The sequence below is a fragment of the Phoxinus phoxinus genome, assembly GCF_949152265.1.
Source record: "Phoxinus phoxinus genome assembly, chromosome: 2".
NCBI lineage: Eukaryota > Metazoa > Chordata > Actinopteri > Cypriniformes > Leuciscidae > Phoxinus > Phoxinus phoxinus.
The window spans coordinates 49,610,662-49,625,851 of NC_136877.1; the positions used below are offsets into that span (position 1 = coordinate 49,610,662).

The 15,190-nt window shown below is 37.4% G+C and overlaps 1 protein-coding gene and 1 long non-coding RNA gene across 2 annotated transcripts; one reads left to right on the plus strand and one right to left on the minus strand.

The window, feature by feature from the left end:
• Positions 1 to 305: 305 nt before the first annotated feature.
• Positions 306 to 7,772, plus strand: LOC306990795 (uncharacterized protein). The gene is made up of 7 exons (XM_079598057.1): positions 306 to 380; positions 1,158 to 1,238; positions 2,492 to 2,779; positions 3,337 to 3,591; positions 5,539 to 5,690; positions 5,771 to 5,920; positions 6,038 to 7,772. The coding sequence occupies exons 2-7, from the start codon at positions 1,199 to 1,201 to the stop codon at positions 6,194 to 6,196; spliced, it is 1,044 nt and encodes a 347-aa protein (XP_079454183.1). The 5' UTR covers positions 306 to 380; positions 1,158 to 1,198; the 3' UTR covers positions 6,197 to 7,772.
• A 3,625-nt stretch (positions 7,773 to 11,397) lies between these two features.
• Positions 11,398 to 12,388, minus strand: LOC306988462. Its single transcript, XR_013795406.1, has 3 exons — positions 12,299 to 12,388; positions 12,116 to 12,184; positions 11,398 to 12,031 (listed from the first exon to the last, which is right to left on the minus strand). It is a non-coding gene; the product is annotated as an uncharacterized lncRNA (long non-coding RNA).
• Between the last annotated feature and the right edge of the window lie 2,802 nt (positions 12,389 to 15,190).

Sequence of the window (15,190 nt, forward strand, 5' to 3'; positions counted from 1 at the left end):
AGATAGATAGATAGATAGATAGATAGATAGATAGATAGATAGATAGATAGATAGATAGATGGATGGATGGATGGATGGACAGCCTGATAGATAGATAGATAGATAGATAGATAGATAGATAGATAGATAGATAGATAGATAGATAGATAGATAGATAGATAGATAGATAGATAGATAGACAGATAGACAGACAGATAGACAGACAGATTGTGATGTATTAATCATAGAGTTTCCGTATGACGTCACGTTTGTATCATGGACAGAAATATGACTGAGCTGCTGTCACTGGCTCATGCAAATGAACAGGAAGAGTTCATAATTCAGTGGAAACACATCTATCTCTCATCCTGTTCAAGACATTTACTACAGCAGAGCTTGCGGTAAGATATTATCATTCTCTCGTCATACATTTCACACATTCATACATTTGACATGTACTAACTGAAATGTGAGTGCGTGCATAATCTGTTTCATTTTATTTCATAATTGTGCATTCTGTGCACAGCCGTTTTTGAACAATGTCTGATTTAACACAAGTAACATGTTTGACAACATGCCAGATTTTTGTACACTATACAGTGTTATAAAGAGTGTAAACTGCTCCCTGGTTGAGCAGTTCAGCTGTGTGTGGTGTAGTGTCTCTATCTGCCTAATTTTGTGTAATACATAAACAGTTGCATGACTTAGAAGAGAGCAAATTTCAGATGTCTTGGGATCTATAATATCTGCCTGTGGAGTAAATTGAGTTGGCGATACTTAAACTATGAAACTCCACGTGAGTGTGTGTGTGTGTGTGTGTTGGTGGAGGTGACCTTTTCTGCTGTCTGTGACTCATTGTGAAAAAAAAACACACTGAAAAACCTCTTAAACTCAGGAGATTCAGATTTTCCACCAGAACAGGCAAAACATTACACTGATATACGCTCTGCTAACTGCATAACCCCCCCACTGTACAATAATCGCTACTAAGTCTATATTTTCTATTTTGTAGAGCTTTACAGAAGTAGTCCGAGGCTATAGTGGATATGAGAAATTGAAATTGATAATTTTATATATATATATATATTTTTTTTTTTTTTTGGTTTGATGCTCTGTATGTAAAGCTTGTTTTGCTCTGCTGACATTAACTCTGTTTCTTTCCTGTTTCCGCCCTGCAGGTGCTCAACAGGAAGTCTGGTGTCTTCAAAGTCGAGCCGCTATGAAACTCTTTCTGCTGTGTATTTTTGGCTTCAGTTTAGGTATGAATTATGATGGATTCCCCTGCTCAAAATATAATCTAAAAGATTCCCTCACAGTTTCTTGTTCAGATTAAGACATAATTCTCACTAAACACCCCTTGTGTTGTTTCTTAAATTAACTCATATGACATTCTTCCGTCATGGTGGACCATTTCCCCCAAACGTTTGGGGTCATTAAGTTTTTAAAGTCCCCCTGTAGTCAATCATTTTATACCATAAAACTCATCTTTGATCATCAAAATTACATATTTAAAAGTTTTTTTCCACAAAAAAAAAATCTTCAAGCATTAAAATAGCTTGAATTTAACTCTATATTTAGTATACGCGGTTCTATGAATATGCAAATGAGCTCCGCCTCCACTCACTCACTCACTCACTCAGAGATCCACTGGTTGACGATCACACGTTGATCTGATTGGTTACAAGGTAGTGTGTGACGTCAGAAACACCAGCGATTTCAAACCGTGTTTTTGAGACTGTCTTTGGTTCACTGCAGTTTTAAGCAGAAAACACTCAGCAATGCTGTCGACTTATGAACTTACTCATGATTTGTCTTAAAGCAGATTAAAAACATCATATAGACATATAAACTACATTAAAAACTTGATTTTCAACACAGAGGGACTTCAAATACTTTAATTCAGCAAGGACTAATTAAAATGATAAAAACAGTAAAAATATGTATAATGTTATAAAAGTAACATTATGTTCTTAAAAATTTATATTCACCATTTTTTATTTATTTATCAAGCTTCCACAAAAATATGAAGCAGCGCAATGGATTTCAACATTGATAATAATCATAAATGTTTCTTAAGCAGCAAATCATCATATTATTATGATTTCTGAAGTATCAAGTGACACTGAAGACTGGAGTAATGATGCTGAAATTCAGCTTTGATCACAGGATCACAGGATTACAGTTTACCAGATATTCTTTGATCAAGTAAATGCAACATAAGAGTCATCCTAAATGTCAAGTTCTGCACCTTTAAACTGCGTTCTGATTGGCTGGTGCAATGCTCCAGTTAAAGTGCTGCAGCTGTAGTCGAATTACTGCAGCAAAGCCACAAACCAGGAGTTTATTTCAGCAGAACCGTTTCACAAACGTGTGGTTCAAATGTTGTTAATCATAAAAAATGCTCAGTTTCTCTTCAGAGTTTCACTATGATTGTAGGAGGATACTACACTTCAGAATACTGAACGGATGTGTAATTGATGATTCAGACTTAAATTGTGTTTCGTTCCTTCAGATTTTGCAGCTAAATGCCAAGAGAATCATTATGGATTGAAAGGACAATCGATCCGTCTGAGCATCAGTCCTAGTAACCAGTCTGAAGTCCACTGGCGACGATTCGACAGGAAAGAGTTGCTTGCAAACTCAGGAGGAGTTCACCCTGGTTTTGTGAGAAAAATAAGTTTAAACTTCTCCGATTGGTCTTTGACCGTACACGACCTTCAGGAAAGTGACAACGGACTATACGAGGCCCTTACGAAGTGGGAGGATAAAAACCTGGCTAAACTCAATCTTACAGTGGAGAGTAAGATCCGTCAATCCATCTTTGTGATGTAGTAGTCAAGTGGATCAAAAAAGTTCATCAAAGTTGTCCTAAAACAAGAATGGGTTGTTCAAAATTCATGTATAACTTTAATGGAAGGTTTCGATCCACTTCAAATGTTGACTCCTGTATAAACAGGTGAACTCGAAAAATTTGAATATGGTGCAAAAGTTCATTTATTTCAGTAATTCAACTAAAAAGTTGAAACTAATATCATTACATGCAAAGTGAGATATATCAAGCCTTTATTTGTTATAATTGTGATGGCTTACAGTTTATGAAAACCCCAAATTCAAAATTAGAATATTGTGAAAAGGTTTTCATAAGCTGTAAGCCATCACAATTATAACAAATAAAGGCTTGATATATCTCACTTTGCATGTAATGAGTCTATATAATATATTAGTTTCACCTTTTTAGTTGAATTATTGATATAAATGAACTTTTGCACAATATTGTAATTTTTCGAGTTTCATCTGTATAGACTTCAGTATCTCAGCTCAGATGTTGCCTCTAACTCGTCCGTGCTCTTCTTCCAGACACTCTCCCAGCGCCTGAACTCACAGTGAGTCCCCATGATGTAAACGCATCCGCTGGAGTGTGTCGGGCCACGGTGAACTGCTCCGTCGGTGGCAGCTGGGCCTCGTTTGACTGCGCCTGGAGTGTGTGTGTGAAGGCAGAGGCGTCTCGATCCTCCATCAACATCACCGTCACTGTCCCGGACGGCGGTGGCTTCCGGTGCCTCGTCAACAACCACGTCAGCAGGAATCTTTCCCAGGCTCCCAGCATTATGTGTAAGGTTATTTAATACTCCTCTTCGTTCGTGTTTCACACATTTGTAAAACACAGAGTTAATGTTCTTATTTGCATATTTATGTTCAGTGTGACTGAGTGTGTGTTTTAATAGTTGTCACATCTGTGGAAACGTGGTCATGTAAATCCCCTCTGGTTTCTCATGAAGGAACGCGGAGGAGTGTTTATAACACTGTCTGAAGTTAATAACTGTTTCCTTCAGATGCTGAAAATAAAGTTTCCATGGCTTTACAAAGTGCATGGATATTTAATACGGTAAACATGGAGGCGGTCCCAATAATCATCTAACTCTAAAGTACCAAATGTGGACAGGCATTAAATTATTGCAAATGTTCATGAATTCATTTACTTCTGTAAAGCTTCTTTGAAACTATTTGACAGATTGTCAGTGTAAACTCATTTTGTAAAGTATAAAGGGAATACATTACTCTCTTGAGTAGGTACTAATTTTAAGTAATTACTTCACGATATGTTCTATATAGTGTGAAGGTAATCTGGACGTTGTCATTGGGATAGTGAAGTGTCCATCGTTTGCACACTTCAGAATCTCACCAGAAGTAATTGCTCATCCGGGTACTTTTTGCCTAATCTTTTATGAGTTTGATGAGGACTGTGAATTCAGAAACTACTTTTGTCACTATATAGTAGGAAGTATGTGATTTCAGATACACCCCTTATTTCGGGATTATAAAATAAAGTAAGATAAAATAAGTAAGGGATAATGTACATCCAACCAGTTGTTATCTCAGAATAAACCCTGACAGGGTGATCAGGATCAGGTCTTCATCAGCCTGAGGGGGTTTATTCTGAGATAACAACGGCTGGATGTACATTATCCCGCTTATTACACGGGATAATACATAATTAACCACATAATTAAATAATTCGACACAAAATATGGATCTGAGTCTAAATATTTAATTAGCTCTTTAAACACAGCTTCCGCGGAGAGAGCAGTTGCTAGCGCGGCAAGTTAAAACTAGATGCATATTTAAGGGATATGGTATACAGTCATTTAACTTTTTGCATGGCATAACTAATTATGGAGATGAGAGATATTGGTTTGAGATTGAACTGTTTTAAAATCGTAGGCCTTCCTGTTTGTATCTTATAATCCAGTGTTCAAAATAATAGTCCCAAAATGGCAGCAGCGTTTGTATGAAATAAGAGAGAGCGAGTCCACGATACCGGATGACATAATTAAATAACTATACACAAAATATTGATTTGACTGAGTTTTAATATTTTATTGGCTCACCAAACGCAAAACTTCCACGAAGAAAAAACGTTCCTAGCAAGCGTGTAGCGCAGCTGACTTCAGAACCGTTTAATAATATAATATAATCCTAGTGTAAATGGCAGTTTTCTTTGTAAGTGTAGATAAGTGTAAATATTAGATGCTATGTATACTTATAATTACACTTATATAATATACCTCAGTGTTATTGTACATTAAACGGTATGCAATAACATAGTGTAAATTATTTTATTTATTTATTGACTTATGATATATATATAATTATTAAATAGATGCTGCCTTATTGTGACAAAAAAGCCCTCCATACACCTGCCATTAACCGATAAACACTTTATTATTAAACACTTTATTTCCAGTTTTCTAATATTTTCTTGAAATAAATGCTTTTCTAAGATATGTAAACCAAGTTCAGCAAAATGTGGATTCAAACGCGGGTCAATTTGAACTTTCTATCACGCGCCTCACCGCTACACTATTGCTACTGTTGACCATCCAGCGTCTTCTGTAATCTTGTGTGGGCCAATCAGACGTCAGTGGGCGGAGTCAGTGTAAATAGCCTCTGCCAACCAGCCGGGCTTTTCACACTTAGTGTAAAATAGACACTCCATACTTGTATAAATATCCGTTTTGTTGTTGTTTCTCTTTCTAAAATGTGTTTTAATATTTCTAGGCCATGAAAAGCTGCAAAGTGATTTGCGTTCTCCACCAGACCTCATCTCTTGGATCGCCGTCATCGCTGGCGTCGCTGTTGCGCTGGGATTGTTTATGGGTCTGATTGTAGTAGTTGTCAAGAAAAGAAAGACTTCAAAAGTTCATCCGCAGGTATCAGTCAAACTCTCTCTCGGAACGCAATTATTATTATTAATATTATTTTTTTAAACTCTGTTCTGTCTCTGTATCAGTCCAGTCATACTGTGACCGGCCGCGACATGAACACAGTGATCGAACAGCATCATGAAACGATCTACAGCACAGTGGAAAAGCCAGGCGCATCCCAGAATCCTCCAGGAAACAACACTGAAGCAACCATCTATGACACTCCATCACGACATGTATGTTATGTTTTGCTGAATCTCAGTGAGATTTGTTATATTGTCCCTGATAATACCAGTTTAGATGCGGTGAACCTCTGTGTGACCCGTGTATGTGTTTGCTTGTGTCTTTCTCAGCCCAGGGCCTGTCAAGTAAACAGTGTGACGCTAGAGATAGAGAATCAGAAGCGATCCGGACACGACAGCACTGTTAAAGTAAGAGCTACAGTACACAAGGCAGAAGAACCCGATTCAGAACAAATCAACACTGTATACTGCAAACTAGGAGAGATATGACACATGCAGATACTGTACACGTCAGACACCACCGCAATGGAGACTTAAACCACAGAAAAATGAAAAACTGTACATTTATTGTGTTTTTGATATTGAAAAGATAAGTTGGCTGTTATGCATTATAGTAATATGATGAATGCTTACTGCATACTGTGCAATATACACTGTATGCCGCCTGCTATTGCTATTTAAATAGTTTGTGAAACATTATGCATTACACTCTTAAAAATAAAGGGGCGATGTAGCGATGCAATTCATCGTTTCCAGTCACGTGACGGAGACCTGGAGGGCAAAACATCCAGAATATGAACGCAGTGTGTTAAATGGTTACGTATTTTCTTTAAAATGGTTTTCTTTAGAAATATGCTCATAAGCTGTGTTGTGTTTACTTTCTGGGTTTATCTGCTTGCCTGTGTATAGTGTGCATCATCAAGAGTTTTTGCCCTCCAGACGGGCATGTGTGTGTGTGCAAGAGTGTGTGACATGTGAAAAACTATCAATAGAAGACATTTTTGGTTTCTCAAAGAACCTTTCAGTGATCAGTTCTTAAAAGAACCATTTTGAACCAACATTCAAAAAAATCTAAAGAACATTTTCCAATTTAAAGAACCTTTTGTGGATGTTAAAGGTTTTTTATTAAACCAATAAAGGGCCAAAGAACAGTTATTTTTTTTAAGAGTGTGTGCTGTGATTAATAATTATACATGTAAAACAGTCCTACAGGTGAAACTCGAAAAATAAGAATATGGTGCAGAAGTTCATGTATTTCAATAATTTAACTTAAAAGGTGAAACTAATATATTATATAGACTCATTACATGCAAAGTGAGATATTTCAAGCCTTTATTTGTTATAATTTTGATGATTTTTGGTGGAAAAAAAACTTGAAAAAACCTTTTCACAATATTCTAATTTTGAATTTGGGGTTTTCATAAGCTGTGAGCCATAATCATCAAAATTATAACAAATAAAGGCTTGAAATATCTCACTTTGCATGTAATGACTCTATATAATATATTAGTTTAAACTTTTAAGTTAAATTATTGAAATACATGAACTTCTGCACCATATTAAATTTTTTTGAGTTCACCTGTTTATCGTTGTCCAGTGAGCTCATTGTGTAGCATGTTTTTTGATGCATTGTTTATTCCATTTTGTGTAAAAATGTCATAATATCTGAAAATTTGATCAAATGACGAGTCAAGGAACAAATGTTAATATCTTGTTCATTCATCACACTGGAATTGAAAAGTTAAGCTGATTGCGGGATACGTTATCTTGTGCAAATCTTTGGCAAATGCAGTAGTTGTTCATCTAAGTATTTAATGCAAACAAAATTGCATAAAATATTGGTAGCATGTTGAAGAGAATTATGGAGTCTGCTGTGTTACACATTCTCTCAAACGCACTGCATGATGTTTAATATTTCTTTGGTGCTCCGGTTTGAATGAATCTCATTTGCTCAGTACAGTATGTGAGTCGACAACTCTTAAATTACAGATGGAGAAGGAATATTGTAATGTAATTAATATTAAACTGTTTTATTTTTGTAAAATAAAGGCAATTGCTGAGTAATTATTTTGTGTATTTGTTATTTTTTCTGCACTTGTTTAATTTAAGGAATATATAAAAGATATAAAAACGGACATAATCAGTTTGAAACCCCCCCCCCCCCCCTCTAGAATCCAGATTGTGATGTGTATCTGCATGAGGGCTTATGATGAATGATTTCCGCAGATGAACGATGTGGTTTTCACAGCAGCACACACAGGAAGTTCACATTTATTTTTGGAGAATGAAAGATACTCAAACAGTTTTTCAAAAAATGCCATATAGGGAAAATTCAAAGATATATGAATATTCAAAATATATAATTTTTAAATATAAGAGTATGTATAAGTTGAGTTGGAATAATAAAAAAAAGTTCTTTAGTTTAAGTCATTTATCTTTATTTTACTAAGTGAATGATGGTGTTCTTAAAGGGGGGGTAAAATACTTAGTTTCAGTCAATCTCATGTTAATCTTGAGTACCTATAGAGTAATAGTGCGTCCTTCATATCTCCAAAAAGTCTTTAGTTTCATCATATTTCTAAAATAAAAATACAGCTTTCCGATTCTATCCGGAAAAAGCCGAGGTCCTTGATTCTGGGCGTGGGCGGAGCTATAGAGTCAAGCGGGAGCATCCACAACATACAAACTGCATCCACTGTTCCAGTAACACTGGGTTCTTTGGGAAGCTGAACAAGGTAAACTTTCCCTCACATCCCAAAACACACTTTTTTGGAGACATTCTTGACATCAACCATTCCTATTTAGCGCTGCTGATGATGATTTCCGGTAGTAGCGCGTCGATGAGCGCGGTCTTTCTCTCCTCTGGTCGACGTGTGCGTGAACGCGCTTTTCCGAGAGCAATGCTCATATAAGGAGTTCCACTCTGGTCTACGTCATTAGATCTACGATAGAAAAAAACCAGCCGAAACGTGTTGCAACCCGGAAGTATGATTTTCAGCACAGAAATTCTCTGTTATTCGTTCAAAATAACTTTTCAAACTTTGGCCATTATTAGCATGAGAATCCATCTCTTTAACACTGTAAACAACTCTGAATATATGAAACACCATTGTACCCCCCCTTTAAATTCGGTTTTAAAGGGTAACTAAACGCCTGGTCAGAGCCTGACTCCACCCACTGGAAATATTTGACCAATGCTGGAAAAGTGGGAGGAGCCCAGTGGACGGGGGCGTGCACCTGAGACACGTCTCTCTAGGGCGTGGTTAGCTGGTACCCTCTTACGTCACAAGGCACCACACCTTCCAATAGGAAAATTCAACTGCAGTAGCCACCGTTCAACCTGAAGAGGGCAGCACTCAGACGTTTATACCATATATTGAACAATTAAAACACTTCAAAAAAAATGATGAACAGCATTAATAAAGCCCCAGTCTTACAGATCATTAACTAAAAAAAGTTGTTTTAGGGTTTAGTTACCCTTTAAAATCCAGAGCAAATACTGTTTGGTTTTACATTAATTGAGTGTTCTGATTATGATTAATCTACAGACAGATAATAAATGTGTCTTATAAACATGTGTCTTCATTAAAAAAAAAAACTAATGTTAAAAAGTTAAGGGCTAAAGCAAACACTGATCACTGTGACATTGTAATACATATTGGAGAACAAATGATTATGAATTCTTCTGATAAATCTTCTGATAAATCCCCAGAAATGGTTTATATTAAACACTATCTGCATGCTTTGAATGTAACGGATGGAGATGACCCAGAGATAAGAAATGGTAATGTAACAGACAAGGTTGAGATTTTTAATGGATGATCTTAGTTGAACACCTCCGGAGGGACAACGCGAAGAGAGCTCGCAAGACAAGTCGGACGATTAAATAAGAAAATAATACACATTGTAAACAGTTTTATGGTTGAAAATGCAATAGACTATTCAAATGAGGATGTGTTGAATTTGCAAATTACTTAAAGCATAATTTGAGCTTGACCTGCGAACTTAAGGCTCATTGTTAGAAGTGTTATGTGTGTGGGTGTGTGTGTGGACATGACATATTTAGGCTGTTAGGACCACGTGTTATTTTTAAAGGGAACTGTGAACATCGTTTGCCCCAGACATAGAAAATGTGTGAAACTATAGAAAAACTTTCCAAATAAAGCTTTTGTGTTTGTGCTGCATAAAATAGGTGTGAAAAAGGAAATAGCTTTTTGAATATGTGCTTCTGCGAGCTTATGTTAATAAATACCCAAGTTTGACCTTATAAGGGAAATAGCTTTAATGGCAGCCCATAGTCCGAAGCGGACCAAGGTTTTTTCGGGGCCGCAATTCAGATGAAGACTTCTACGTGTTTATGTTATTTTTGTCTTTGTATTATTCTGAATCTTTTTAAATAAAACAACATCATGTTGTGGTGATTTGTAAAACTTTTTAAACAAGTCTAAGAGTAATTTTTCCCTATCAATATTTCATAACTTTTGTGATGAAATATTATTGGCAAACGGCCAGTGCAATCGGATTCAAGATTGGTTAGAGGCACCGCCGAGGACCCTGAATCGATATCTTACATCTAAAGGTAAGAGCAATATTTGATTGCAGTAGATTATGGATATGTTTTAGAATGATTTAGAGCAGGGGTCACCAAACTCGGTCCTGGAGGGCCGCTGTCCTGCAGAGTTAAGCTCCAACCAGGTCCAACACACCTGCCTGAATGTCACCATGCTAAACTCTGCAGGACAGCGGCCCTCCAGGACCTAGTTTGGTGACCCCTGCTTTTGAGGTTACAAAAACACAACAACATTAAAGCGCACACTGAAGCGAGCTCCGCAGAAGACTTCTTCCCTACAGTCAAAGCAGCGTTACGTCACGAAAGTGTGGACTCGTAGGAAGACCACGAGTGTTTAGGTGCCCTTTGGGACAGGTCCTTTGTCAACTGGAGACCCAAGTTTGGTTTGAAGACGAGAAATGTACCAAACACAATGTTCTCTTAACATTCCTGATTTCTAACACACACTCACAGTGTTCGGCTGGTCGTATGGCTGTCAGAGCTGCTCTCTGGACAAACGAGACGGATTCAAACACCAGTTGTAAACGGCTGTGTGTCTTGTGATCCGATCTCAATACCAGCTGTAAACAAGGCCTAGGCTGCTGGGAGAGGTGTCAGTGAGGCCAGCAGGGGGCGCTGCTCATCCTGCGGTCTGAGTGGGTCATAACGGCCAGGATTGTGTTCAACTGGACTGTAAAAAGGCATATGTGTGGTTAATATAAACACCATAGTCTTTCTCAGAATGATAGAGCTGTAACCCTGGTGTAATATAGTCCCTACATTAGCCCCCCCCCCCCCTCCCCTCCCCCCTCCCTCCCTCCCCTCCCCCCTCCCTCCCTCCCTCCTCCTCTGGGCTCTTGCGAGTTAAACAGCACACTTTAATCGTAGAAATTAATCTGTTATTTTTGACAGCCATAAGTAAAATATAATGATTTTAATGAAATACCATCATGCCAACAATGTTTAAAAAGCATTTATAAAACGATTTTTACAACAAATTTGTTAGAAATTAATCTAAAACTACTATGAGAAGTATTGACATTAAGTTTGCTGTTTATTCTTCAGAATCACGCTTCAATTGCATTGTTTTGGAGCCAGAGCTCAACTTGTGAACATTTGTTAGGCAGATTAGACACAAACCACTTAAAACTAGTTTATTAACATGTATGATTGAAGCACAACGAGTAAGCATGAATGAGTAACACACAGTAAATACAGAAAGAAGACACTAAAACACAAGTACAAAGCAAAAACTATCACACGATGACATGACACAACCAGATCGTGTATATGGGGACATCTAGTGGACAACGAGAGGATAGATTAATACAAACTAATATATAATGCATATATATATACAGAAAAAGCTTGTAGAATATTTACAAATGTTTTACAATTTTTTTCTTATAGTATTCATTATTCTGTAATAACATACAAATTACAGATATTCCACTTTCTAACTACACATGTCACTAACAGGGAAAAACTGGCATTGATTGAACATGTCAACCACATTATAAAGTCAAAATGGAAATGATGAGATTTTTTTTTACAACTTTTACAAATTCTTTGGTAATCGTGTGCTGTCCTCAACTGACACAAAACATGTAATGTCATGATTATGCTTGTTTACTCATTATGTTAACTAAATTAAACGATATGATTAATAATAAGGGTAACACAATCATTTTTATGCACAATGGTATTTGAAGCAGAACATCGAGTTTTGTGTCTCATCTGAGAATGTATCATATGACTAGATCCATCAACAGCACCTGAAATCATACAAATACAAGTATAAAATGTGATTTGTTTTGCAAAATGATATATTGTGATATTTTGCGCTGTTTTTAGCTTACCTCGTGCACCTTAACTGGTTTAGATCTTCAGTTTGGAGTAAACCGTGTCAGAACTCGCACCGGTCTTTCCTACAGATGACAAGAGTCGAGTCTTCACTATTTACAACAATCATTAATTTATGTATTTACACTGCATTATGTCACAGCAAACAAGCAGAGCATGCAGGTCCGTTGTGCTCTTACCTTTGTTTTCTTTCTTGTTCTTCTTCATTTGCGTCACTGCTTTCAGGTCAATGTCCGCATAGGTCACATCAGAAGTCACTGCGTCTGCATCTGAAGAAAGATTGAGTGAGATTGAGTCTTTTTCTGGTTTTACAGTTATTGAGTTATTATTTTCTTATCCAAGATGGAAAATAAAATTAAACCAAATCTTTATAGAGTACACCCTTTTATAGGCTATCTATCTATCTATCTATCTATCTATCTATCTATCTATCTATCTATCTATCTATCTATCTATCTATCTATCTATCTATCTATCTATCTATCTATCTATCTATCTATCCATCCATCCATCCATCCATCCATCCATCCATCCATCCATCCATCCATCCATCCATCCATCCATCCATCCAATCCATCCATCCATCCATCCATCCATCCATCCATCTATCTATCTATCTATCTATCTATCTATCTATCTATCTATCTATCTATCTATCTATCTATCTATCTATCTATCTATCTATCACAGAAAGATATTGTGGGCATGTCTACTCTTCTTCAGTTCTGATGTGTTGCTGCTGATGTTCAGTCGAGGGACACGGAGATCCTCCACCAACACAGAGAAACTTTAGCAATGATTCCTAAACACCAGCTTTTCAAAACACAAAAATCGCTTTCCTGCCATCAGTTTATGAAAGGTATTTATATAAAATTATTTTTAAACCGCGTCCATCGATCATAATAGTGAAGTTTGTCTGTACATGTTTTTTGAGGAGGTGACAGGAACCTTTGTTGTGTTTGCAGCGCCACAGCAGGACCAGGAAGAAGATGAGCAGAAACAAGACGCTCAGTCCTGCGGTCACTGCAATGAGCAGAGGTCCTGTGGAGCACATTACATTAAACATTAATTCAACTAATCTATTCTCAGTCGCATTTACAGTTAAATTACTCAGTGCTTGTTTTATTTTAACATGTTGGTTACAGTTTCTTATTTATGGATGTTTTTTACTCCTGGTGTGAAGTTGAGCTGAACACACTCACCTGCAAGCGTCAGTGTAACTCCATCACTGGTGTGTGTGTGTCGTGATCCTCGCGTCTCTCTTCCACTACAGCTGTAATGACCTGTGTGATGTTCACTAACTGAACTGATGCTGTATTCATGTGATTGACTGACATGAATCTCTGAATCATCTTTATTCCAGCTGTAGGTCCAGCTCGTGACGTCTGTCTCCTGTATGTCACATGTGAGAGTGACCGTCTGTCCTCTGAACACTCGTCCGTCAGGCTGAACACGCAACACAGCTTTGGGTCTCTCTGTGAGAAATGAACTGTGTTTAATTTAACTGACAGCACATGATACTGGTGATGGATGACATTCATTTTCATAATATTCCTATTATTAAATCAGATTGGCACATTACCTCTTACTGTTAGCGTGACTCTTTGAGCTTGTGTTGTGGAGTTTTTTTCTCCTACTACAGCACAACTGTAGTTTCCTCCATCAGAGACGCTCACATCTCTCAGTGTTACGCTCTCATCACCAGGTTTTATTATCTTGAAGTCATTGTACCAGAGAATCCTCCGTCCAGTTGAGCGTCTCACGTCACAGCTCAGAGTAACTGTGTCTCCAGTGAACACCGAACTCTGGGGCTTCACAGTTACTCTGGGTCTGTCTGTAAATATTTCATGATCTTGTGTTAATATACAGTCTTCAGTCATCATCTATCACTGTTTATGACTTCTATCATTTATACTTAATGCGTCTTAATTTTCCCTCACCCTTCAGCTCATTATGAGTAATGTAATTATGGCTGTTTTATGTTCTAACACGAGAGCTCTCATAAAGAAGATAAAGATACAGATCCTGAGAGACTTTGCTTGTAAAGAGATGCTTACTAACTCACAGTTCAGTGTCTAACATGCAACATTATAAATGTTTACTAGTACAATTTTTGTTTTAAGTTGCAGTTTATTAATTGTTCATGTTTCATTTGATCCTTTCTATCAGTGATGATCACTCACCCGACACAGTCAGAGTCACTTCATCACTCCAGTCAGAGCAGTCTGATCCTCTGCAGCCGTAACACTTGCACTTCTGTCTGATCTCTGCGGTGATCTTCAACTCTTTCTCTTTAGATGTGTGGTCTCTACCATCTCCACACTGCCATCTATACGTCCATCCTTCCCCCTGTAAGTCACATGTGAGAGTGACAGTGTCTCCTCTGAGTATCTGTGGTGGTTCAGGCTGAACAGTCAGAACAGCTTTAGGTCTCTCTGTACGAACTGAACAAACAGAAGTTATGATAAAACATCCGAAAGAAACCAAGATAAGTGAATAAAAGAAGATAATGAAAACGTATTTATTGTCTGTCCAGTAATAGTGTGATACAATTAAATATCAATAAATCTAGCTCTGCTCCTCTTGAAACATCATCATGCCCTGCTTGTTGAGAACAATCACCTCACTTTATTTACAACCTTCTTTTCTTCTGTGCAAATAAAAGCCCTTCTTATCACGTCATCACTTCTCAGTGTAAGTTATTTCTGCGGTAAAGAGGATCAGACTCACATGATAATGTCAGTGTAACAGCGTCACTGATCTCTGACTTCAGTCCATCACTTCTTCTCTCTCCTCTACAGGTGACGCTGCTTCTCTGAGATCCACCAGTTCTGAAGCTGAACTCTCTGTCAGTGCTTAAGGGCAGAGATGATCCGTCTTTAAACCAGCCGTATGTCCAGTCGTCTTCATCTCCTGGTAATTCACATCTGGCAGTGGCGGTGTCATGTTTGTCCGACTCTATAATCACTGCAGGCTTTAGTCTCTCTATAACATCACATAAAACATTCAGATGTTTAAACATTCATTTTCATACAGACATTTCATACTTTCATAAAGAATTTTTTTTTCAT

Bases quoted from the DNA above. Each gene is read 5' to 3' on its own strand.
- LOC306990795 (XM_079598057.1), top strand. From the start codon at position 1,199: ATGAAACTCTTTCTGCTGTGTATTTTTGGCTTCAGTTTAG. The intron at 3,592-5,538 runs GTAAGGTTATTT...TAATATTTCTAG, and splicing joins CCAGGCTCCCAGCATTATGT to GCCATGAAAAGCTGCAAAGT. The intron at 5,691-5,770 runs GTATCAGTCAAA...TCTCTGTATCAG, and splicing joins CTTCAAAAGTTCATCCGCAG to TCCAGTCATACTGTGACCGG.